The sequence below is a fragment of the Camelus ferus genome, chromosome 14, assembly GCF_009834535.1.
Source record: "Camelus ferus isolate YT-003-E chromosome 14, BCGSAC_Cfer_1.0, whole genome shotgun sequence".
NCBI classification, from domain to species: Eukaryota; Metazoa; Chordata; class Mammalia; order Artiodactyla; family Camelidae; genus Camelus; species Camelus ferus.
In genome coordinates this window covers 12,916,043-12,939,965 of record NC_045709.1, presented here as the reverse complement: position 1 = coordinate 12,939,965, position 23,923 = coordinate 12,916,043, and the positions used below count along the sequence as shown (strand labels likewise).

At 43.9% G+C, this 23,923-nt stretch overlaps 1 protein-coding gene across 2 annotated transcripts; it reads right to left on the bottom strand.

Moving 5' to 3' along the window:
- Positions 1-1,553: 1,553 nt before the first annotated feature.
- On the bottom strand, positions 1,554-23,333 carry STOML3 (stomatin like 3). 2 transcript variants are annotated; one of them, XM_006182621.3, is made up of 8 exons: positions 22,323-23,333; positions 21,148-21,281; positions 10,429-10,532; positions 10,275-10,347; positions 7,374-7,456; positions 5,707-5,910; positions 3,958-4,092; positions 1,554-2,616 (listed from the first exon to the last, which is right to left on the bottom strand). In XM_006182621.3, the coding sequence occupies exons 2-8, from the start codon at positions 21,197-21,199 to the stop codon at positions 2,392-2,394; spliced, it is 876 nt and encodes a 291-aa protein (XP_006182683.2). In that variant the 5' UTR covers positions 21,200-21,281; positions 22,323-23,333; the 3' UTR covers positions 1,554-2,391. The 2 variants fall into 2 exon arrangements, with proteins under 2 accessions (XP_006182683.2, XP_032352155.1); XM_032496264.1 differs by lacking the exons at positions 21,148-21,281; positions 22,323-23,333 and having other exon boundaries at positions 10,429-10,827.
- Between the last annotated feature and the right edge of the window lie 590 nt (positions 23,334-23,923).

The window sequence follows — 23,923 nt, the reverse complement described above, 5'->3', positions numbered from 1 at the left end:
GTTTTAGCACCAGAGGCTTGGAATTCTTGAATAATCCTATGGAAGAAATGGAGGTGATCCCCAATAATGGCTGAGATGGTTTCCTAGCAGACAGATAAGTGGGGCTCAGAGCAAATTTAATCTGATTTAGAGCACCAAGTATGGTTTGAGGTTGACACTCACTGAATATTTCATGCCCTCCCACTCCATTCCTCAGCCTCCCTTGTCAGAGCCACGTGACCAGTTCTGGGTCACGGACTGTGAAATGAAGTGACATGTGCGCTTCCATCCCTCCCCTCTGAACACAACAGCCTTTCAGGCTGCTTGTTCCAGATAGAGCTGTCACAAGAGCGTGAGGGGCCACCTGGCCCAAATCAAACTTCACAAGAGTAAGAAACAAGCCTTCCGGTGTGAAGCCACTGAGACAACCTTACTGTTGCACTATTTACTTTTGCACGAATTCGCATCATCACTCTGACTAGTACAGAAATAGATGTGACATGTCCCATATCTTAGTAAAATAAATATCTAATAACTGTAACCATGCCCCACTCAGGGCAGTGAATGAGCTGGTTTGCAGGAAGATACAAAGTCAAACTATTAAAGGTGGGAAATGTTTATCTGAGTTTAAGAGACATAGGAAATAAGGGATGGTACACATGGAAGATACTGAAATCATGGAAATTCTTCAGAGGATGTAAGAGAAAGGATGGAAGGAAAGGAAGACATGACTCCCAAAGTAAGTCCTGGCATGGAAATCCCAGTCTGGGGAACGACCATGGAGGTGTGGGAGGCTTTTGTGCACTGATGTGGGTCCCTGAAAGGTCCTATGCAGGAGAACCACCTGCCTGAGCCCCTCACGACAGGACTGTTGGATGAGAAAGAAATGAACTTATTTTGTGTGGAGCCACTGAAATTTGTTTGTTCCTGAGCCTCCCAGGGTAACTACTGCACCTTTCTTTCCAGACACCGAGAAGTGACACAGGGATATGGACAGAATGAGCGTGAGGGATGGAGCAGGGATGTGGGGATAGCGAGGCAGAGGAACTGAGGGTGGGAGGTTGCATGGGGAGTGTGTGTGGAGCCTGAAAAGCAGCGTGAGGTGTGTGGGAAGTTGGTGTACACACACGTGTGCATGCTCTCACAGTCCTAGACACAGTGGAAAACCATAGTGGGCACCCAGGCTTCTAGAACCTAAAAGACCGGTATTAAAGGCAAAAAAAGCAAATGTAATGGCTCTGACTGCCTCTCCCACCCGCCTCCTCCCAGTAAAACTCAAGGATGGTTAAGAGCAAGATCTCTGGAGTTAGACGTGGTTTTAAATCCTAACCCAACACTCACTAGCTGAAGGACCATGGACAAGCTATTCAACCTCTCGGCATCACTTCTCGACATCATCTGTGAAAAAGGACACTTCTTAGTATTTATAAGGGGCTGAGCACAGTGTAACATGTAGCAGACAGTCAATCAATGGAAACTTAAAAAAGTTCTAGCCCATTGCTCAGAATGGAGCCCCAAAGAAAACTGCACCGTGGCAACAAATTAAATACGTTCACTTTCTATGGCTTCTTTATTTTTAATAAGTTTTTTGTTGTTGATGATTTTGGGGGTTTAGCGGGGGAGAATAGAATTTACAAACAATTCTTGATTACTCGTGGCTCTTGGGAGCCACGATAGAGTGAAAACATGAGGTCCACAGGCGAAGGTTTCCCAGTGATTTCAACCAACAAGACCTTCTACAAGCGTTCTCACTTGTGAGCAGATAAACTGACTGGAGCTTGCAGCCTCGTTATGCCTTGTGCGCCCCCCTGACAAGGGTGCCGGGAGGCTGGGATGGGCCACCACCCCCAGGTAAAGCCGAGTGCGGTCTGCCTGGGGAGGGGGCGGCAGGGATAAGATTGCAGCTGGGAGCCTCAGTGCCTCTTTAGTCTTTACCATCAAAATCAATCCTAATTTTAAGCACTGTGGGGTTTTGCTCCAACTATTGGAAATTTAACAAATAATTACTTTGGAATGATAAAGCAAATAGCCAGCCTACATATGAGGCCCGGGTTACTTTGCAGATTATCTGGAGTGCTTCTTAAACCCATCAAAAAGTAATTCTGAAATCTTAGTCACAGCCACCCAAAGATTTCCTCCCCCTACTGCAAGAAGGTTCCTGCTGTAAGTCAGGGACACCTACTCATTGACTAGAATAAGAAGAATGCAGTTCTTTTATGTTCTTAAAAATAAAAGTAGTACACAACCCTTCTTTTCCCCTTTTCCTTTTCCTAGAGCGTCTACAGCGTTTCCCTGCTAATGCTATTCCAGCTGTGGGGTTATACTCTGAATAGTGTTGAAATTCTTGACACTTCTAACTACTGGGTTCTCCATAGGAACAGGTACGCAAGGGCTGGCTGCAGCGGGAGGACCTCAGGCTCTGTTAGGGACCTTCTTGTGGTTGTCATAGCTGACGCCACCAATGCCCTCCAGAATATTCATGGGCAGAGGGAACACAATGGTGGAGTTCTTCTCGGTGGCGACGGTGGTCAAGGTCTGCAGGTAACGCAGCTGGAGCGCTATGGGGGACTCGGCCAGCACCATGGAGGCTGACTTCAGAGATTTAGAAGCATTCATTTCCCCTTCTGCTGCCAGGACCTAAAACGACAGAAATAAAAGTCTTCAGAAATGAAGTTTACAACTGTGACCTGCGCTTTCTTTTTCGGGATCTCTCCTGGTAACTCTCTCCCAGCCCCTGCTTGGCCACACGTGTTTCATCTCCTTAATTCTCTGGCAAGGATAAGAGTTTCACATCCTAATGTGATTAGAGACATTGGAGGAGGCTGCAGGAAGCAGGGAGACAGCTTATAAACTGTGAGTCCCTAGGTGTCATTTTCAAACAAAATCAAAGCATCGCCTTTAACCCGAGCAGGTACGGGTCCATCCACACTAGTGATGCTCCTGAATCACCTGGAGCCTCGCCATTCGCTGCCTTCGTTTTCAGAAAAGCCTGAAATGCAAGGCCTCCAGTTGGCGTTTTTCTGTCGTTTTTACTTATCATAGATATTATAAATTTGTTCTGTTAACTTTGTCTCATTCTTAAGAATTGTTTCAGGTTCTCCCCACTCTTGATTACAAGCAGCAGCAAGGACCAGTCTGCAAACCCTCACTGGGAATCTCTTAAGTTCCCTGCTCTCTTGTGGTGCTCAGGGTGCCCGAGAATGACTTGGATCTCGGCTGTCCCGTCCGTGGGCACTCGCTGCCCGTGTGGTAAAAGCACCTCCTCGGTCCACTACTCAGAAGCTGCTGGAGCTCAGCAAACAAACCAGAGGGATAAGCAGAAGAAAACCTTCCTCGACTCCCAAGTAAGATTCCAAAGGTGTGCACGAAGGTTTCTAATCTTGGTTGGTTTGTGATACTTCAGGAAACCCTTCCACACAGACACGAAGGCTATGGATCCAACAGAGTCAAGAACACTCGAGGCCAAGCTGTGCTCACATTTTGTAATTCTAACCTGGGTTGTAGCCATCCCCCCCTTCTCCTGAAAATCCAGTTCACTTAACGCACTAGAAGGAGGATGCTCAAAAGACAGGCACCAAGTTGCTACACCAGAATAAACAGCTTTATAAAAATGCAGGTTCCTGGGCCCACCGGGGACTCTGCTTCACTGAGTCAGGGGTGAGACCTGGGAATTGGTGTCTGCTTTGCTCATTTCTCTCTAGAGGACTCTGCTGTACGGCCGGAGGTGGGGACCCACCTTGCTAAGCCACTGGATATATGGCTGAGCACCCTTGACCCAAGACCTATTATCAAGCTTCCTTTAGGTACATTAAGTTCCCCAACACCTTTTAATTCAGGGGTAAATTCTCAGTAAAAACTGAAAAAGAACCCTCTTCTTATCAAAATAATTGAGAGAGCCTGAGTTTCCTTGCAAGCTCCACCCTTGTCTGCTCCAAGGCTGGGCGGCCCGCCCTCCAGTGCAGACGGACGCGCCCTTACCCTGGCCCTGGCTTCCCGGGTGGCCTCGGCCTCGGCCGCCATGGACCTCTGCAGCTGGATGGGGATCCTGACGTCTTTGATTTCCACTCGGGCCACCCGGATCCCCCACAGCTCGGTGGCATCGTCCAGTAAGGTCTGTTTCCAAATCAAAAGAAAGGACACTGATCAGACAACAGGTGCAGTGATCTAGGTTCCTAATATATTTTACATATGCAGGAAAATCCTCTTCCTTCTCTCCTTTTGTATGGTCAGCATTTGGAGCGAGACAGTGTGGGAAGGGAATAGGACTTACTGCTCACTTCCTGGAACTGAAGTAAATCTCAGGATGGATTCAGAAACAAAACTTGATAGGTCTTTTAATGGGTGGTCACTCAGCGGGTCCACCCCCAAACTGTTCCTACTGAAGTGTCTGTCTAGCTTCGTGCAAATACGCGAAATTTTCTTGTCACTGTCATCAAGCAGACAGCAATGACTTTTGTCCATTTGCTGCTGTGAATCATTGGGCCAGTTACTTAACCTTTCTGATTCTCAGTTTTCACATCTGTAAGAGATTTTCCTTCAGGACTGTCATGAGGATTGGAGATAATACATGTAAGTTATCTATCAGTACCTAGCAATGACTCAGTACATAACAGCACCAGGTGCTTTTGGAGATATTATCTGTCTTGCTCTGTTTAACCTCTGCACTGTGGCCAGTTTTAAACAGGGAGCAAGGCATATTTTTTAGAGCAGAAGAAGCCTAAAATCAAGATATCCTTATCCTTTTTGAAAGCTTAAGACTGTTGAAGATACCTTGCTGGTTATCCTGGAGCGGGAGGGATAAGACAGGATGCCCTGAGAAACAGTGAGATCCGGTGGGTAGTTCCCTCAAAGGGAAAGAGCAGAGATCTCTGTGACGCCATATAGCGAGAGAGCCCTGGCCTTTCCTTGATCCCTGCAGAGCCCCAGGAGATGGGGGGACACCACAAGAAGTCAGTGACCTGACTGCGATGGGGAAACATCTGAGTCGTCAAACTTGTGGAGTTCTTAAAATGACATGGAGAGTTATCATGCAGAACTGATATTATCTTGTAAAACCTGGGGACTTGGCACCACCGTAGGGACTGGGGGAGATGCCAAGAAGAACCAAAGTTGAATTTCCCTTGTAACTTACTGAGGGCAGGCTCAGAATGAAAATGTAATTGATTTAGGAAAATGCAGAAATGTGATTGTCTATAATCTAGGGTCTACCGGAAGTGAGATGGCCCCGCTACATCCTCATCAGCATAATAATTATGATTACTATTAATATCATTATTGATATTAGTTGCAAGAAGTCAGATTTCCCAGCAATGACAGTCCTGTGCTGTCTCAATCAAATCCTCTTCTAACTTTCACGGTCCACTGAAACGCAGGAATACAGCGGGCTGCCTGAGAAATGGCAACCCTTCCTCTAGAGTGATCTAAACTAAAAAGAAATCTGGTCTCTAACCTTTTTGGAAAAGGCTAATGTGTATGCTAATTCATAATTTTGAATTCCAAAGAAAATGGATACGGAGCGCAATTCCAACAGCTCCCCTCTTCCACTCAGATATTTAAATCTGGACCTCATGATTATAAAGAAGTGAAATCCCAACCGGAGACCCATCTGTTTAGGGCAGCTGCGTGTGTGCGCGCGCACCCATGAGGGGGTGCCTTGAACTGCCAATATTTGATTATCACTGATAATCAAATAAGCAGATTAAAGATGAAGGTTCTTGGTGTCTTTACCTGGATGCTATGGGCGATCTCTTCTCGGCCAGCTAAGATTTGGGACAAAGTCTGTGTCCCTAAGACATTTCTCAGAGTGGTCTGAGCCAGCAGAAATGTGGCTTGGTGGACATCGTTGACATTTGCCACTGCCGAAACAGCGCTATAGATTCTGTAATAGACCACGCCATCCACTTGAGTGGTCACAGAGTCTCTGGTGAGGATCTGGAGAGCAAGAACGTGGACAATCACATGCTTATGACTTTCACAATACTCAACAAAGGGTTAGCCAGCCCCAGAGCCCTGTCCACCGGAGGAGAGCATTAATGGCAACTTATGCCAGCATCACCCCAAATCTGTCCTGGCTTCAATATACTATCATCCTAGTTGATAACAAAATTACTACACAGGTATGCTCTGTACCTACCTCTGTAACTTCATCTTAGGGAAGTCTTACTTCCCATAGTCAGAGGCGAGAATGGTTATTTCCATTTTTAAAATGCAATAGTAGAGTTCCTGCCAGAATTCTACCTTGTAAATAGAGGAAGAACAACCTGTTTCCCTGATACCTGAAAACTTTCTGGTTCTGTTTCATCAAGCTTGATGAATAGCAGTGCTTCTTAAAAAACATAGATGGCACCAGAGACCATGTTCTATGTTCCAATAAAGAAAAATCGATTTAGCTTTATAGAGGCTCTGCATTTAACAGGACGATGTACTTTGGAGACAATGAGATTTCTGGCGGTACCACCGAAGGAGAACCTAGGACCACCTTCTCCCACCTGGCACTGTTTACCATGGAGCAATAGTAAACATGATAGTCCCTAAGCATCCCATGCTTTCTTAGGATTAGGGCTGAATTCTAAAGTAAGTACTCTGCCATTCCCGTGAGAAGGAGCAGACACCATTGTGGGGTCTTGACTGAGTTTTCTGGACCAGAGAGAAAAACTTAACATATACTCATAAATGTTGATTTTCCCACCTCTCATCCTCTTTGCCCTCTCACACATTTTCTTTCCTCTTCCTGGATCATTTTGTTTATCAGAAAGTGGCATGATTATTAGTAAGTCTGTTTCTCTTTCTTATTACCCAGTTACTGGTTTGCATCATTCAGTTGAAATACTTTAGGAATTGAAAATAATTATTTGGAATCCAATTGCAGGTGGGCTCTGTGCAACTGTCTGCTCTTTCCCCACGCCAGCCCCAACTTAGTTGCATCCAAACACACAAAAGATTGTAAAGCAGAGAGGCAAGGGATATTGATATTACTAAGAAATTTTCTGAGAAGGTGATGGAGAAGATAATATCATCACCAGCCACTGACATACACCGAATTAATTTCAGCCCCTTCGTACAATGATTTATCAGACTTCCAAGCATCTGCTCTGTCATTCTGCATCCCAGCTTCTCTGCCATCTGTATCCCTTCTCTCTCTTCTCTCAGACTTTCTCCCACCCAGATACTCCAAATCTTCCAGCAATTCAGCCCTTGCCCTTGGCTTCATTCCCATTTGGTGAAACCAAAAGCCCATCAGTTTCAGGAGCCACCTAGGATTCCTTAAGCGGATATTTAAGAATTCAGTTCCTCCTTCCCTTTATGGTTTAAAAACCTACTATAAAATCTCAATTGTCCATGTAATAGGGAAGATGTTGGTTTACTTCCAGAAACATATCTTTGATCAGCATTACCTCCTGTGGAGGAATGTTGCAAGTAACAGTCCGGAGATCAACCTTGACAAACACGTCTATGCAGGGCAGGATCAGAATCAAACCTACGGAAAAAAAAATATGGTTTAAAATTTCACCCTATTGAAAGTAACTTCAACACATTGTCTCCTGGCTGTAAAATACATTATTTTCATGGGACTATAAATACTTTTCAGATGGCCTTCAGTATGTACACTTTGGGGAAATTATTTCCTCCCATCAGTCAATGACTTAAAAAAAAAAGTGGTTCCCTAGGAATTAAAATCTTTTGAAAAGAACTAAAAATTCTTGACATTTAATTTTTAGATTTTCTTTTGTAAAAATTCAACCTACTTATATCCAAGTGTTGACTTTGACATTTATTTAAAAGGATATTTTGGAAATTGGTTTCCCATGTTAAAGGTATGTGTATAAAAGATTCAAGCAGTAGACTTTTGACCTTGAGTATCAGTGACTATCAACATTCTCATTGATCTGCATTAGTACTGAAGGAATGTTAGAATTAAAATCTTCCCAGGATTTCAGTGTCCTTAGAACCAATGTATTACAAAATTTGTCATCTCTCTGTGGCTGTTTTCTGGTTTGCATACAATGGCATTCTTCAATCATAAACATTTTGCTTCTCTCCAAGTTGTAAAGTATTGGCCTGGGTGAAGGAAGGGCTAAGGAAACTCACTGAGGCTCCTATGACTCCTTAACTTACCCTGCTGAATGTTCTCTACAGCAAGAGTTACAAAGAAGAGAACCACAAGGCATGCCAGAAAGATGGGGGCACCAATCCATTTCCATTTACCAGAAAGATTTTATGCTCTTCGGTTTTATTTTCAAAGAAGAAACAACTTTTTAGGTTGAGTACCATGCCAAGGGCTGGTACCGTCAACAGAACATGCTGCTAAGGTGCTTTCTCTCTGTTGGTCTCTAAATCTTTCTGAGACTTGTAGTGAGGATGACTTCATGTTGTTGGTCCTAAGTCACTGGCTAAGATCATGGCCCTTAGAACTAGAGAGAATTAACACCCAGCCCTACCAGTTACTATCGCGTGACTGCGGAACATTCATCTAATTTTTCTGAGCATCAGTTACCTAATATCCATAAGACAGTAGTGCAGATTAAGCATGAGTCAACAAGACAATGAAATAAAACACTAAATCACAGTGCCAGGCATGTTTTAAGTGTTCAAGAAGGAGCAGTTCTTATTACGAATAGTTTTATTATTAGAGAATAATTTCTACTTACAGAAGTGGAGAGGTTTTCCCTTAGTCATTTGGCCTGTTTCCTTCTGGCCCTCATGACATTCTGAGGTAACTCATTAGCCCCAGAGACACATATGACGAGAGTAGTTATCCTGGGATATTTAGTGGTGAAACCTTCTGGGGAAATGCATTTAAAAGAGACTTTTCTCTAGAGTCCTTCAAGTTGTGGCTTTTGTGTTTAGCTCAAATCCAGTTTTATGCTAAGTTATAATCTTGGCCCCATCAAACGAAACACGATGAGGAAGGGGTTAACTTTGTTCTGTTATTCCTCGGATGGAGGATTCTAACACTTGTACTTTGACAAACTCATAAAAATATCCAGAGTAAGCAATGCTTGCTCTTTCTTTCGGTTCTTTATTAGACAAGTAGGATTATGCTACTTGAAGTGGCTAAGTATCTGTAACAGGCTTCTCCTTTTGAAGCTTCTCATATATTTTTTTATGTAACAGATACCTGAGTGCCTGCATGCCGCATGGCCAAACGCAGAGCACACAGAGGGAATAAGGAAGTTCCTGCCCCCAGAGATCCCACAGTTCAGGAGAATGATTTTACTCAAATACATCATATGAGGAGACAGAAAACAAATGTTATCAGAGAAGTATAGGAATTAACTATTCATTTCCATGTTCCTTTCAAGATGTTATTTTGATAACCTCTCCTTTCAAGAATCTTAGAATCTATCATATGAAATTCCCGTTTTGGTGAGTCAAAAACAGACATTAGCAGGGAGGAGGGTATACCTCAGTGGTAGAAGTATGTGCTTAGCATGCACAAGGTCCTAGGTTCAATCCCCAGTACCTACATTAAATAAGTAAGTAAGTAAGTAAGTAAATAAATAAATAAATAAACAAAATTACTCCCTGCAAAATAAAAAAAAATTTTAATTAAAAAAAAGAAATCATTCTTTAAAAAAACAACCAGACATTAGCAATTTCTTAAGGTTCAACTAAATACACACCAGGAGAAATTATGAGTATTAAATCAATATCTTACTTCTGGGGAGTTTTAGTACGGATACCTCTCCCCTCTCAACACCCCACAAAAGAAAATCTCATCCTTTTTTGACATGAAGAGTTTGGGACTTTTTTTTATTCTAAGGTTGTAGAGAAAGGATGGAAATAAAGACCACATCTGACAAAAGGCACTGTACAGTGCCTTCCAGTTTTGTGTTTCTATTCATCTACTTGCCAAGAGAGGAAATTGTCTTTCACTTTTCTGTTAGTTCTTTCGGAGAGTGAGAATCAAAAACCAGCTCCCGGAATACTCTCCCTGAGTAACATAATTGTCTCCCTCGGCCACTTGTCCCCTCCTCTCCATCTTCCTTCATTCTCCCTGTGGCCCTGGAAATATGTGACGTCCAGTCGTCATAACCAGAGCTGCTCTCTGCTCATGTTCACAGAAGCTCTCAAGAGTGTTAGAAAACAGGTCCAGATTTCCAAACTCCCAAGCTAGTGGTCTAGTGGTCACTCCCATTAACTTGCACAGGAGGACGACATCCTTCAATTGTGCAGAAAGGCAAGGGCCCCGCTTCCTGTGATTTTATTTCTGCTCATCAGACACATCCAGGGAAATTTTTGGTAGCAGTAACAGGTGCCCACGACCCTCATCAGAAGCAGCCGCAGCGTCATACCTGGTCCCTTGGCCTTGTCAGCTTGGATGCGTCCCAGTCGGAATACAACAGCCCGTTCGTACTCCTTAATGACCTAAGAGATTAAGCGAGAGCATTTAGTCCTAATGGTCTATCAGCTCAGGTAACGAGCCCAATCTATCTCCCAGGGTGTTACCTTCAAGCATATCCATATGGAGACAGGGAAGGTAATGATCATCAACAGCAAAGAAAGGGAAAACAGGACCCAGCCACACACCCCGAGCCGTTTACTCTTGATGCCTAGAAAATAGAAGGGAGGCGAGCCTGTAACTGACGTGGTTCTTAGAAAAGCCACGCGGCTGCGTAGACGGTGACACCGCCAAGGGGCCTGGCCACGCCCGGACCGGGCTGGGGAAGCAACCTTGCATCCGCACACACTCATGCCTGCAGTAAACCACCCCCCCACACACACACACGGACAATATGCACTCAGGTTTTTAGATGAAAACTGACCTGTCCCTGCCAAGAAAAGCCTCGTAGCCGTCAATAAAAATTACCGTTACATTTACGCAGGGTTGCCACAGCTTACGATTCTCAAAACACGTAAAACTACCCACATCACAATCATCAAGGTGCCACTTTAGAAGACAGATTCCTGGACCGCCAGAATTCTCCAGGTGCAGTCCAGGCAACCTCTGGGGCAGACGGGTAGGTCCTATTATCCACAGAGGAGAGCATGTGGCAAAAGTAAACAACATTTTGAAGGGCCCTCCGAACGAGTTTCTATGAGCTCTCTCTAATTTACCAATGCTGTGGTCTCAGGGCAGACACTCAGTCTTACTGAGCATCCGTTTCTTCATCTGTAGGATGGGCATAGAAATTACCTACCTTGAAGGATTTGATGAAGAGTAAACGAGATGATTTACACGTGGTACCTGACCCACACATTACTATCCACCTTAGTAAATGTGTATCACTACACTTATCCCCATGTTACAGATTGATGGCTATTACGGGGACTTGCCAGACATGGATATTTGACATTTCTGACTTCTCATGGAATTTTGTCACATCAGCTCAATATATCAGCTGTCTTTTTGCTAATCACATATTACCATAACAGGGGTGTTTGGGCTTCACAAATATTGCCTGGAAAAAGATGAGACTAAGTTCAAATCACACTTCAACCATCCCAATCTTTGTAGCTTGAATCATATCAATTACATAGTTTCTCAAGTCTTAGAATTCTTGTTTGTAAAGCATCCTGGTCTAGCTGATCCTTGCACCTTAGAATTCTTTATATTTACTGTTTCACCTTCTTTTTAATCCTTGCTCCTTCTTGTTCTCCTCTTCTTGGTAACCAGTCCCATCCTCACCCCTTGACTTCCTCCAGTTGATTCCATGTTCTCTACACAAGCACTGGAACTAATCACATTGGCTGGGTGACTCCGCTCAGGTAATGCCACAAACACTCCACACCATCTCTGTCTCAGATAACGCCTTAGCCAGGCACACTGTGGTCCAGCCTGGAGGTGCAGGGTCACCATTGCCTCTGCCCTATCCAACTACAGCAGTCACTGAGCCTCGCTGATACCACCTCAGATTCATCCTCATCTATTCATTTTACTGCTGCTGGTTTGTTGGCAAACACCAACTTAGGAATATTTGCAAAGGTTCTAAGGTTTTGCTCTTACAGGTAATGCTGTGATGAGTCCTTTTTAATGAGTGTTTTTGTGCCCTTGTGTAGGACGAATTCCTGGCAGTGGAGGTGTTAGGTCTAAGGGATTAATATTTACAATTTTGGTTGATGGTAAGTGCCCCTCAAAGAGTTTGACCCAACGTTTACTCTCGTCAACAGTGCACCGTGATGCTCGGCCTGTTCCCACGTGCCCTGTCCTCACTGGATCTTTTCAGTCTTCACAATTGTGACATTCTCACAAGCGAAAGGCATCTAAGTTTTAGAGACATATTTCATATTAAAAACTTCTGAGTGCAAATATCCTTTTACAGGCTTTAAATACACACGAAGATACTCAATAACAGTAATGCATAGGCCAAAGTTTACATTTCCAAAATATCACTTTGCAAAATCCACATTGAGGTGGATCAGGCTATCACTAGGCAGGGTAAAAAGACATTTTGTGTCTTCTCATCGAAACTTTGTTGTATTTTATGTATTAGTTCTTTTAAAAATTATTAATGATGATACAGCTCATTGTTTAAAAAGCTCCAAGCAATACAGACAAAACTAAAAGCCCCCTGACCATCCTCTTTTCAGTCCACTTTTATCTAGAAAGTTTCCATAGTTATCCATTTGGTATATGTCCTTATAGACCCGTTCCTATGTATTTACATACATGCATCTGCAGTTACAAAACACTTGGTTTATTCTTTCTCTTTCTGGCTTAAATAACTTAAATATCTTGGAATAACCTTTAATGGAAAAAATATGAAAATGAACATATGCATGTATATGCATGACTGGGACATTGTGCTGCACACCAGAGATTGACACATTGTAATTGACTGTACTGCAATTTAAAAAAAAAAGAACAAGAAAACACTTGGTTTAGATTTGTAGATTTTGTGAGAATTGGCATCACACTGTATCTAAGTTTCTACTTTCTTTTTAAAAAAATTGAATCTATTTTGGAGATATTTCCATGTCTTTACAGATGTAATCTCATTCTTCTTAATTACTGCCTTCTAGCCTAAATTTGTAACTCAGTTTATTTAGCCATTCTCCCATAAATGGGTAATAGTGTTCCTTGCAATTGTGCCTTTACAAACAAGGCAACAATAACTGTGCCTGTACACGCCTCTCCCGGACAATTTGCACTTCCCTGGCATCTTGACGAACCCACAGAAAAAGCAGCACGTTCCCTGCCCTCTTTGGTGTGTTCCCTCCCCGCTGACACTGCCATGTTTGGGATTCAGGAGCCTCGGGGTGTTGAGGCTGTGACCACCAGTGCTGCACACACACAGGCAGCTGGGCCTCCAGCAAGGACATCAGCTCCACTTTGCGTCCTGGGCAAGCCCCAGACAGGCCCAAACTAGCTACAGCCTTAACACTAAGCTGCATAAGCAAGTGCCTGTCGCAGAGAAGACTGCCCTGACCTACAGGAGCTCCGGCAGCCCCTAGTAGCCCTTGCACCATTACCTGCCAGCGAGGCTCTGCTAAGTACTAAATGTGCGAGAGAGGACAGAGCTGAGGACACGAGTAATCTTCCAAGATTTACACTTGAGCATCTGAATGACCGAGGCCGATGTTACTGGGAGGACTGGTGGAGCCTGGGGGTGTCATTAGCAGCCGGCTGAAGTGGGGCTGTGGGCTTCCCTGCAGGGCTCTGCAGCTCAGGGGGAGCACAAAGCACTTCTCCTGCATCTTGGGGGAAATCAGGTCTTTTCAGTCAACCTTTGTTCTCCCTCCTCTCTTCCCCACCAACCCTCCTGCAGTTAAAACCAGAATGCTGTGCTGAGAGGTCCTATTTGAGGATTGCAATTCTGCTTCAAAGGAAATACTGGGATTGCATTACAAAGGATCTTCAGAAACCTCCTGTACCCCTTTACCTCAGCCTACACAAGGATCCTGCCAGAGGCTTCCCTCCGCCATTCCTTTGAGGGGATGAAGGAAAAAAAAGGGGCCGCAACCACCTCCCTGTTAGCCACAAAGCCCAGAGCGCATCTGATCATCTCCTGCTTTATCCCAATCCACGGACGGAAGGGTGTTTCTCAGTGGGTAATTGTCATCATACCAGAAAGCTATCATCACATTCCTTCCTGGGGGAGAACTGGACTTTGCCACCCCCAGAAAATTGCCCCGGCTTCTCATTCATCTATTTAACACCTATTTTACCAGTTCCACGCCAGCCACTGTGCTGCAAGAGCCGTGGATACAAAGGAGAGGAGAATGGGGAACTTTCCGACAAGAGTTCATGTCCGGCAGGGAAAGAGACCACACGGACGGGGGTGATTACAAGGCCCTGCTCTGCTGCGCATCCTTCTCGGATGTGTACAGCTGGTGAAGTGAGTGGGGGTCCCCCCTGCACGCCCCTGTGATGAAGAGCAGCAGAAATGCCTGGGGAACAGCTTTCCCTCAATCTGCAAAAAGGGAACTACGCACAGAACCTGGGGCTCAGCGCTGCCGACGCTGGGACGTCGCCTGGAAGGACTTTAGAGACAACTAAGGTCAACCCTTCCTTTTGCAGCCAGAAAACTCTCTGGTTAGTGTTGTCACCATCACCTGAATCTCTCTTTAAATAAAGTGGTACCCACAAGTTCCACAAACTGACGGTAGTTCGCATCTACCTTTATCGACTTAAGCAGTGAGGCAAAACAGAGCTTCAGTTGTAGAGACATGCCCCTGGGGCCTCGTTCCTAGAGCTGAGATGCAGCCCATGGCACCAGAGGGGACTTAAATACCCTCTAGGACGCGGGTAAGCACAAAGGCAAGATTTGTAACTCGTGTGCAGCTAGGAAGCAGGGAAGAATATTCTAGATCAATAACCCCACTTAGGCGGCATTAGAAGTGGAGGTGAATTTTAGAACATAAAACAGGCTAAGTGATTTGGTTGCTGATTTCCCAAATTTGGGTTGGTTGACAGTATTTAAATATTGGATAGACACCACATGCGATCCTTGCCCACAGATCTGTGTTACTATAAATAGTCATTTTCTCTCTAAGCAGAAACAGTCATCTATGTACTAGGACATTATTTAAAAACACCAGCATAGGATGATGTACATTACAGGGAAATTAAAATGAAACTCATAATGAGATTATATACACGGTTTCCAGAACGGCAAACATCAAAACACTGACAAGGCCACATTTTATCAAGACTGTGGAGCAATCGGAGCTCACATTGCTGCAAACTGATACAATCATCTTGGAAAACTGTTTGGATGTATCTATTAAAGCTAAACACACACTTTATGACTTGGTATTCAACTTCTAAGTAATGTCTTGGAGAAATGAGTGCTGATTTTGGTGAAAAACATATTCAAGAATATTCATTGCAATTCTAGTCATAAAACCCAAGAAATGAAGAGCCACCCATGCCCATCGATAGAAGAATGAATAAATAAAATTGTGGTATGTCCATACAAAGGAATACTTACTTAGAAAGAAAAAAGACAAGACTACCACTGTATTCAAAGTACGGATGAATCTCATAGACAGAATATTAGGCAAAATAAGCCAGACACAAGAGTATGTACTTTCTGATTCCTTGTTCCGAGTACATACCGTATGATTTCACTAATGTTGTATCATTTCTTTCAAGATGAGGCAAAACTAATCTATTATGTTTGCCATCAGAGTCGTGCTGTCTCTGGGTAGTAGAGTTTTAGCCATTGGGTATTACCTGGGAAGAGATGAGGGTGCTTTTTAGGGTGCCAGAAGTGTGTCATATCTTGATGGTAGTAATTACGTAGACTTACACACTGAGCCTGTGGAAGTAAGCAAAGCCCCGCCAAAGGAGAAAAGCAAAGGCTACTTATTCAGAGCTTGCTGTCACTAAAGTGTCAGCCTCTGTCACTTGCTTTCTTGACAGAGACTCAAAGGCAGGCAGAGGGGCTGGGAAAGCTTCATAGTGGAGAAAGTGGTCAGCTTCCGGTGTCCTGATTGGAGGCTGTTGGCCTGGGGAAGCTAACGGTGGATGAACCAGAAGCAGAGCATCCTATGTGATTAGCTGGAGGGTACGTGTTTGGCTTGCTTTTCTTGGTCCTAAGTTGGAATCTGGAACCAAAAGCAGGGAAGCTGTCCATTATTAAACGAGCCCTGGCCATTCAGGGCTGACTGTTAGAGAGATTATTGATTAGCTTCCCTGGTTGTTATTAAAGATAAAAATCTGATGTATAGCAGGCTGGCTTCCTGGGCTGGTTATGGTAGATGAGGGGTTGGTTTTCCGGGCCAGTTGCTGCAGGGTGGGGATCCGAGCTCTATTTTTATATATGGTCCAGCCATTGCCTGTTAGTATAGTCAGTCTCTCAAGCCCAGCACTTAAGAGTTGTGCACCTTGTTGTAGGTATCTCAGACTTCGATAAATGACTCGGCATGGACCAGAGGACGCTCCCTGCTTGCTCTGCATCCTCAGAAGGAGGAGGGGAGAGAGAGAACGGAAGACCTTCCGCACCGCCCGCCTGCGGACGGACCAGAGGCAGTGTCTCTCAGGGACGGAGAGCGTTCGTTCGGGGGCCTGAATCCTAATCGGGACGCCTCTGTTTGTCAGCTCCAGGGCATTTTATCAGTCACTCAACCTGTCCTCCTGTTAAGCCCATAATAACTAGTTGTGAGGACTGAAGAAATTCCACGTAAAGGAGTTATCAGCCACACCAGGAGGCCCTCGAGGCAGCCAGGCCGCTGCCTAGGATTTTCCTGGAGGTGTGTTTTGGTCAAGGCAGTCTTAACATTTCCTTCAGCTTGACTAGCTGTTAAACAGTCTCCTTGACTCTGGGCCCCCCTCATTTCCCTTTTCTCAGAGCGTTCCTTTAGAACGCTTCTCTTTGTAAATTCTTTCTCTGCCCCTTTGAGGTGTCAATCTTTCTAAACAGCCTCTGGCCAGTGTTACAATCCAGGGCTACCCTGCTCAAGGGCCTGGGAGCTGTTCTTTTGAAATGTAACCATTAAGGAGATTGCACTCCTGTCTCATGGGATGGTAGGAGCCTAACTTCAGTAGCCCCCACACCCCAAGCTGTAAAAGCAGCCCCCGTCATAAAGACATGAGAAGTTTCTCAGCAAACACAATGGGACTACGACCACCCCCTGAGGCCTTCCAGCACCTTCCCACTGGTGCTCTCCAGCCTTAACGTTCCCCACACCCCTTCCTTCCAGTGGGGTTGGTTCAGAGTACTTGTGAGTTTTGACTTCTCTCTTTTATGGCGATCGGCTTCACTAAGGTTTTTCTTTCTTGTGGGTTTAACTTGGTTTGGTTTAACTTTTGCTTTGACAGTGGACATTTTTGTTTTGTTTTGTTTTTATTTATTTATTGTTTTGCCGGAGAGAATTCTAAGTGTCTGTTGTGAATAATCGGGTCCATGCCGACGAAAGCTCCTCTCTAGGTACAAGAACCACATTTTCAAGGAGAATCTACAATAAAACCCTAACTCCTGCAGGTTCCTACCTGCTAAAGTGAGGCTGGTCACTGACTTTATAAGTTCTTTCAGATCAAACCTTCAAGAGACAGACAGACAGACAGACAGAGAGAAAGAGAAAGAGAGAGATTTGCTGCAAAACTACCAAATTGGAACAAGATGGTGATCACCAGAGCTAGTCCTATGACTACAAAATTCCATAAGCCCAAGAGTTTTCTAAACTGTCAGATTTGCATTTTAAATACAGAAAGATGATCTGAGTTTAGCGGTTACATAAATTTCATGACACATTTACATTGTTTCCTTTTTTTTTTTTTTTTGACCATTTGGCCTTTTGAAGAAATATTTAAGATATGTTTTAGAATAGAATGTTCCAAAAGGTATAAAAATAATACTTTTTATACCTTATACTCCCCCTTTCTGCTTAAGAGCGTAAGCATTGCCAGCACGGCCAAAGCCCCCTCGGGGGGCGCTCTTCACATTCCCACCCCCACCCCCAGAGGCAGCTGGCCCTGCAGCCTCGGGGTGAGTCCCGTGGGGCGCCATCCCCACCGGTCAGCTGCAGCAGCAACTCCCAAGCCTGCCATGCGGAGCCCAGGCTTGGCACACGGGCTCTTAGCCCACCCATAATTCAGGTTTTCAAGAGGCAGTGTTTTGGCCTCTCACTTCTGGGTCTCGGTGACTAGGCCACATGCTAACGGCACAGAAACGTCCCCTGCAGTAGAGAAAGCACCAAGTCCTCATGGATTTTCGTGCCTTGCCCGGCCTTCGTGTCCTCCAGACCCACGTTCATCTCCCACATTCATCTCCACATCCTCCTTTAGTGAATGAATGAAGTGCGTGGTACCCTTAATGCTTTGACTGATCAAGAGTGATGCTCAGCGACATGACAGGCTGATTGATTGCTCTGTTTGAAGTTTCTTGCCTGGAAATAATGATCCATCAGAGGAGATTCTGTTTGCTTTCCAGAGAGTCATTTAACCTGAAATCATATGTCCTCGCATTTTATCCTTCATATAAATTGTCTTATAGCCTCACCCCCGACCCCCTACACGCACACCATTCTAGGAGGCAGATAAGGAGAAAATATTTACTTTGCGTCATTCTCCTTTCTCCCCACCCTGCCTTTTCTGTCTGAAATAACTACCAATAACAACAAGTACAATTACTTCTTCCCTAAGATTTATGCCCAGATGTTCTCACCATGGTGTTGTTTATAAGAGTGCGGGATCAAAAACACCCCGAAAGCTATGGAAGGGTGACTCAGCAAACGGTGACATGTCTACACAATATCACAACCAAAAAAAAATTTGTTTAAGTTACAAAAACATGAGAACATTGCTATGGAATATTGTTGAAAGAATAAAAGTAGTAGGATCCAAAATTATATGGACAGTATGATCCCACTCAGTAAAACTATATGCATAGAAAAAAGATTGGAAGAAAATTAACCAAAATATTAACAGTGCTTAATTCTGAGTGATGGAAGCATGACTGACTCCTGCTGTTCAGTTTTCTTATTCTTTGCTACCTTTAGCATTTTAAAAGCAAAACTAACCATGTCAAGTTAAAAAAAAAAAATGTTCTTTGTGTTTTTAGAGCAGGAAAAACCAGATGCATCCTAGGGGAAAAATACAAGGTGTGTGAAATAAGAACCATCACCTTCCCCGGGCCTGGGGAGGGAGTGTTACAAATTCTTCCCCCTCTTCTGTTCACTTTCAATCCTGTGGAGACACAGTCAGTAAATGGATTCTCAGCAGCTCTCGGGTTCTTTCTCTAGTGGATCAAGGATTTTAAGCACCAAACATAAACTCTAAGGTGAAGCCCCACGGGGAAACACTCTCTTTTCATCACCTGTAAATCATCAGCCCTCCTGCCTTTTTCTCTGAAATATGAACACGGCTTGCGTCAGGAACATTTTTAAGGAAAAATACAGAATTTGCTAAAAAGAGATCCTGGGCAACTGAAAGTGTGGTCTCAGCATGGCAACGTCACCAGCTTGGAGACACATTTGGAGGCAAACTCTCAAGTCCATCCTAGACCTAGAGACGAGAACTTCTAGACCTGAGGACCAAGAATCTGAGTTTAAAAAGCTCCCCGGGAAGATTGTTCTGCACTTCAGTGTTGAGCGGAATGTCTAAGATGGACACAATCAAGATTCCAATTAACTTCACTTTAACTCTTGAGGAAAAGAAAAGAGAGACAAAGAAAGGGGTGGGATGCTGTGAAGAAGGCTACAGAGCAGCAGTGTAGTAGAAACACCGAGGCCCCTGGGGGGAAGCCCTGAGAGCATTCTGTAGCTTCTGATCTAGCCTTGAGATGTCACTGAATTTGGAGTCAGGAAGAGATGTTCCAAAGCTGGGACAAGCCAGAGGCACCGTCTGCAGAGGGCTCCTGCTGGGCGTGAGGACAAGGACTCAAGTTACTCATTTCACTCTCTCAACATTCGTGAGTGGAAATTTCTGTACAGCTTGAAGGCCTGAATGGCGTCTTGCTAACGTTCCCATGAAGGAGGCGGGCAAGGACATGCGTATCCCACCAGCCTCACAGAAGGACTGGTATTGCGGCTTACAGATTACCAAGAGCATCTGAAGTCAGAAGTTGTAACATACAGGCCCCCTTTCTGTCTGTTCTGCGATAGTGCAGGTTTTCATTATAGTCGAAAAACAAAACCAAGGACACCCACGATCACATTTAAATACTCCACCCATGACACAGCTCCAGTCATGCCATTTACTCAGCTGCTGTCTTAGCCTGTCAAAGGGAAGCTAAAAAGTCTCGTGAAGGGGAGGGTACAGCTCAGTGGCAGAGTGCGTACTTCACATGCATGAGGTCCTGGGTTCAACTGCCAGTACCTCCACTTAAAAAACGTTAATAGTAAATAAACCTAATTATCTCCCCTTCCCCCTGAGACAAAAAATACATACAATTCTTTTTTAAAAAGGAAAAAAAGTCTCATGAAATTTCTTGTTTTAAAAAGATTGTACCCTTGAAGAGACCTCCCATTTGTGCTTCCAAATGCTGTTCACTGTCTCCAGCAGATCCGTGTTCCTAGGCCTCCTTCAAGAGAACATTCTTTTTTCCAACTCAGGTAGATACCTCTAAATATATACTTTCTTTTACACACTGATAATGCCAAATGTGTCCTCTATGTCTAACTTGTACTGAAGTGTAGAGCACAGGTTAGGACACACACATGTAATGTCTTCATCATCATCATCATCATCATCATCATCATCATCACTGTTTGGACCTTCAGCCAGTTTTTAAACTCTCTAAGACTCAGTTTTCTCAATCATAAAATGAGGTAATAAAAGAATTCACCTTGGAATTATCACAGGATTTAAAATATAATGCAAGGAAAATGCATTGCAATACAGAATAGCCATCAGGATTCAAGGTGGTCATTGGTGCTTAGGGGCTAAGTTTTATCTTCTTCAACTTCTCCCCAAGTATCAAACATAGTGTAGCTCAAACCAACTATTTAATCATAGTATCATCAGATGATATTTGAAAATGGGTAAATGCTAGCCTGTTCAAAATGTCTTTGCTATCTGAAGACAAAAAAAAAGAATGCAAAGATAAACACAAATTCTATGTAACACTTAAGAAAACAGGGCAAGTCATAGACTGCTCTTTAAGAAGCAAATAAAACCACAACAAGCAATGAATCTAAAATCCTGGGCGCAAAATGAACCTGAAGCCCATCTCAACAGGCATTAATCCACCTCGTGCTCACTCTCTAACTCTCTATAACATCACAATTCTCACTTTGCTTAATATACATAAAATAAACCTAAGGCAGGAAAAAGGAACTTACCCACTAAATTCTCTTTATCCTGTTTCTCTGGGGAGGACGCCCCAGGATCCATTGCATTCTTGAGAGGCTTTTATTCTTGGAAAATTTTCATGGGTTTGGACCCAGACCTGGGCTCCAGGCAGCACCCAGATGTGCTTGGTGAGAGAAGGGAGAGGAGAAAGACAGAATGAGAGAGTGAGTGAAGTTTCTCTTCTTTCCTGAGCACCCTAAGGAGTAGTTACCCTGGTGAAGGAAGCCTGTTCACATAAACAAAACAATCTCTTTCATGAGTTCTGGCTGCCTTTGTTCATAGAGAAAACTGGAAAGCACATATGTGACCTGATTGTGTTGCTTCTTGTAAAATATCACTACGTAGTTTTCTACATCATTTATATTTATAAACACTCTGTGTATCGTGTGCAATTTGTTTATCATAATCAGCTGTCCGGTACACAGGGCAAGTATACCCATCCTTATGTTTCAGATGAGGAAATTTCATCCAATTCATTCTACACACTGCAGTGAGTGGTCTTTTGGAACTTGAATCTGATCATATTACTATCCTGCTTAAAATAATCCAAAGACTGCCAATTGTTAGCATGGTAAAGACTAAAATCCTAAGTGTCCTAAAAGACCTGCTACTCTCTCTCCCTCCCTTTCCAGACTCAATTACATGTTACCCCCCTTACTCACTTAGCAATAGCCCCATTGGCCTTCCATCAATCCCACTAAACTGTCTGTATGTGTCGTCTGTGCCACAGGGCCTTTGCACATATTACCTTTGCATAATTATTTGGTTAATGTTGGTTTCTTCCTCTAGATCAGAAGTTGGCTAAGTACATCCTGCTAACCAAGTTTGCTCTACCACTGGTTTTTGTAAGCAAAGCAGTTATCAGAAAACAGTAACACCTGTTTTTGTATTGTCTTTGGCCATTTTTGCAACGTACCTATGCTAGTTGGCTAGGTGCTGCAGAAACCCTGTGTCCTGCAAAACCCAAGATATTCACTATCTGTCCCTTTACAGAAAACATTTGCTGAATCTTGTCCTACATGATAACTTTCACACGGGGAGTGACTAGGTCTGTTACTTTTTACCATGGCACCTGCAAAATTTGAACAATGCAGGCACATAGCCATTGTCCAACGGCCACTGGTTAAATGAATGAATAAGTAATTTATCAAAGATAACAGCTCACAAATGGTAAAGCTCTCTCCTGAATCCGGATCCCCAGGCTCCCGTCCCAGGAGTCCTCTCATCATACCACTTGGAAAACGAGGGCAACTTTGCACTCATTCCAACGCTGAAAGCACCAGTCTTCTAATTTCCTGACCTTCCTCTTTCTCAGGTCAATATTCCAGATCATATTTTGCTTTCCTTTGTGTGAAAACAAAATAACACAAAACAAGCTCTGATACTTCCCAGGTCATCTCGTCTTTTCCAGTCCCAACAGTCTAGTTACTTTCTTCTGAGCAATTTCATCTTCAAAAACCTCCCTGATTGTGGGTTACTTTTGCCAACTACTTGATCATCGTAATTGCCTTTTCCACAAACTCAAATTACACTAATAACTAGGCAGGGCTGTCAGCCACAGTTGGTAATTATAAGAATTAATATGGAATATTAGAACTTGGGGAAAGGAGGCCGGGGACCAGAAACAGATTAAAACAAACACACATGTACACACAGAGTCAGACTTTCTGCTTTCGAATGTTTTCCTCTGCATCCTTCCCGTACATCCTTAGTGATGGCTTGATGCAGAAATGATGCCAGAGGCAGAGTGGGTAGGAAAGCGGGCTCTGGGCTCATGTTGCCTGGATTTAAAGAAATTCTGGCCCTGCCATGAACTCACTGTGTGACACTAGGTAACTTAACCTTTTCATGTTTCTTTCTTTCTTTTTTTTTTTCCATCTGTAAAATGGACATGATAATGATTTTTACCAGAGTTGTCCGTGTGAGAATTGTATGAAATAGTACATGTAAAACACTCAGAGTAATTGAGACAGAAGGGATGAGGGCAGGGCACAACCATGAAAAGAACGACATAGCAATTGAGGATGGGACATAAACTGGTTAAAACCCAACTAGGCCCCAAATGGTGGAAGATTCAACTCCCTGCAGACCTCAAGCCCCGAGATGGTGGGAGATTTGGCTTCCAGTAGACCTGGGGCTCCATTATCTGCTCACTGTAATGTACTGGCATGCTCAGTGGTACACCCACAGGCGCTGTGACAGTTCTGAGGCTGGCCATAAAAGGTCAAAAACTGGGCAGTGGCCCAATTCCTGGGAATACCCTCTCCTTCCCCAAAGTGTTTGGAATAATCCTCCCACTTGTTAGCCTGTGAAATTACCGAGCCCATAAAAACTAAACTCCACACTGGTGCTCTGAGATGGCTACGCTCAGTCTATGCAGTGTGCATCTCTCTGAATAAATCTGCTTGCACTCTGCTATGGCTCGCTCTTGAATTATTTCCTGCACAAGACAAGGACCCTCACTTGGCGGGGTGCATCCTAGGGACTCGCCAGACACCTGGGACATGACCACCCTCTTGTGCCCCATTTTTCTGCATCATAATGACCGGCATTGATACATGGTAACTCTTATTACCAGGAATGGGAGCTGAGCTATAGTCCTCAGGACTCAGCAGTTCTTCTTTCTAAAATGGGAATGTTGGGTTAATTTTCCCAGTATCATCTTTCCCTTTTGTTTCAAGGTTGCTCAGTGATTAATTAGATATGTCAAAACATTTTCTTCTCTCTCTTGTCTAATGCTTCTCCAGTTTGCTGCCAATTTGAAAA

Bases quoted from the DNA above. Each gene is read 5' to 3' on its own strand.
- STOML3 (XM_032496264.1), bottom strand. From the start codon at position 10,674: ATGAGTGTGTGCGGATGCAAGGTTGCTTCCCCAGCCCGGTCCGGGCGT. The intron at 10,348-10,428 runs GTAACACCCTGG...TTAATCTCTTAG, and splicing joins CCATATGGATATGCTTGAAG to GTCATTAAGGAGTACGAACG. The intron at 4,093-5,706 runs GTAAAGACACCA...ATTTGGAAACAG, and splicing joins AGATCGCCCATAGCATCCAG to ACCTTACTGGACGATGCCAC.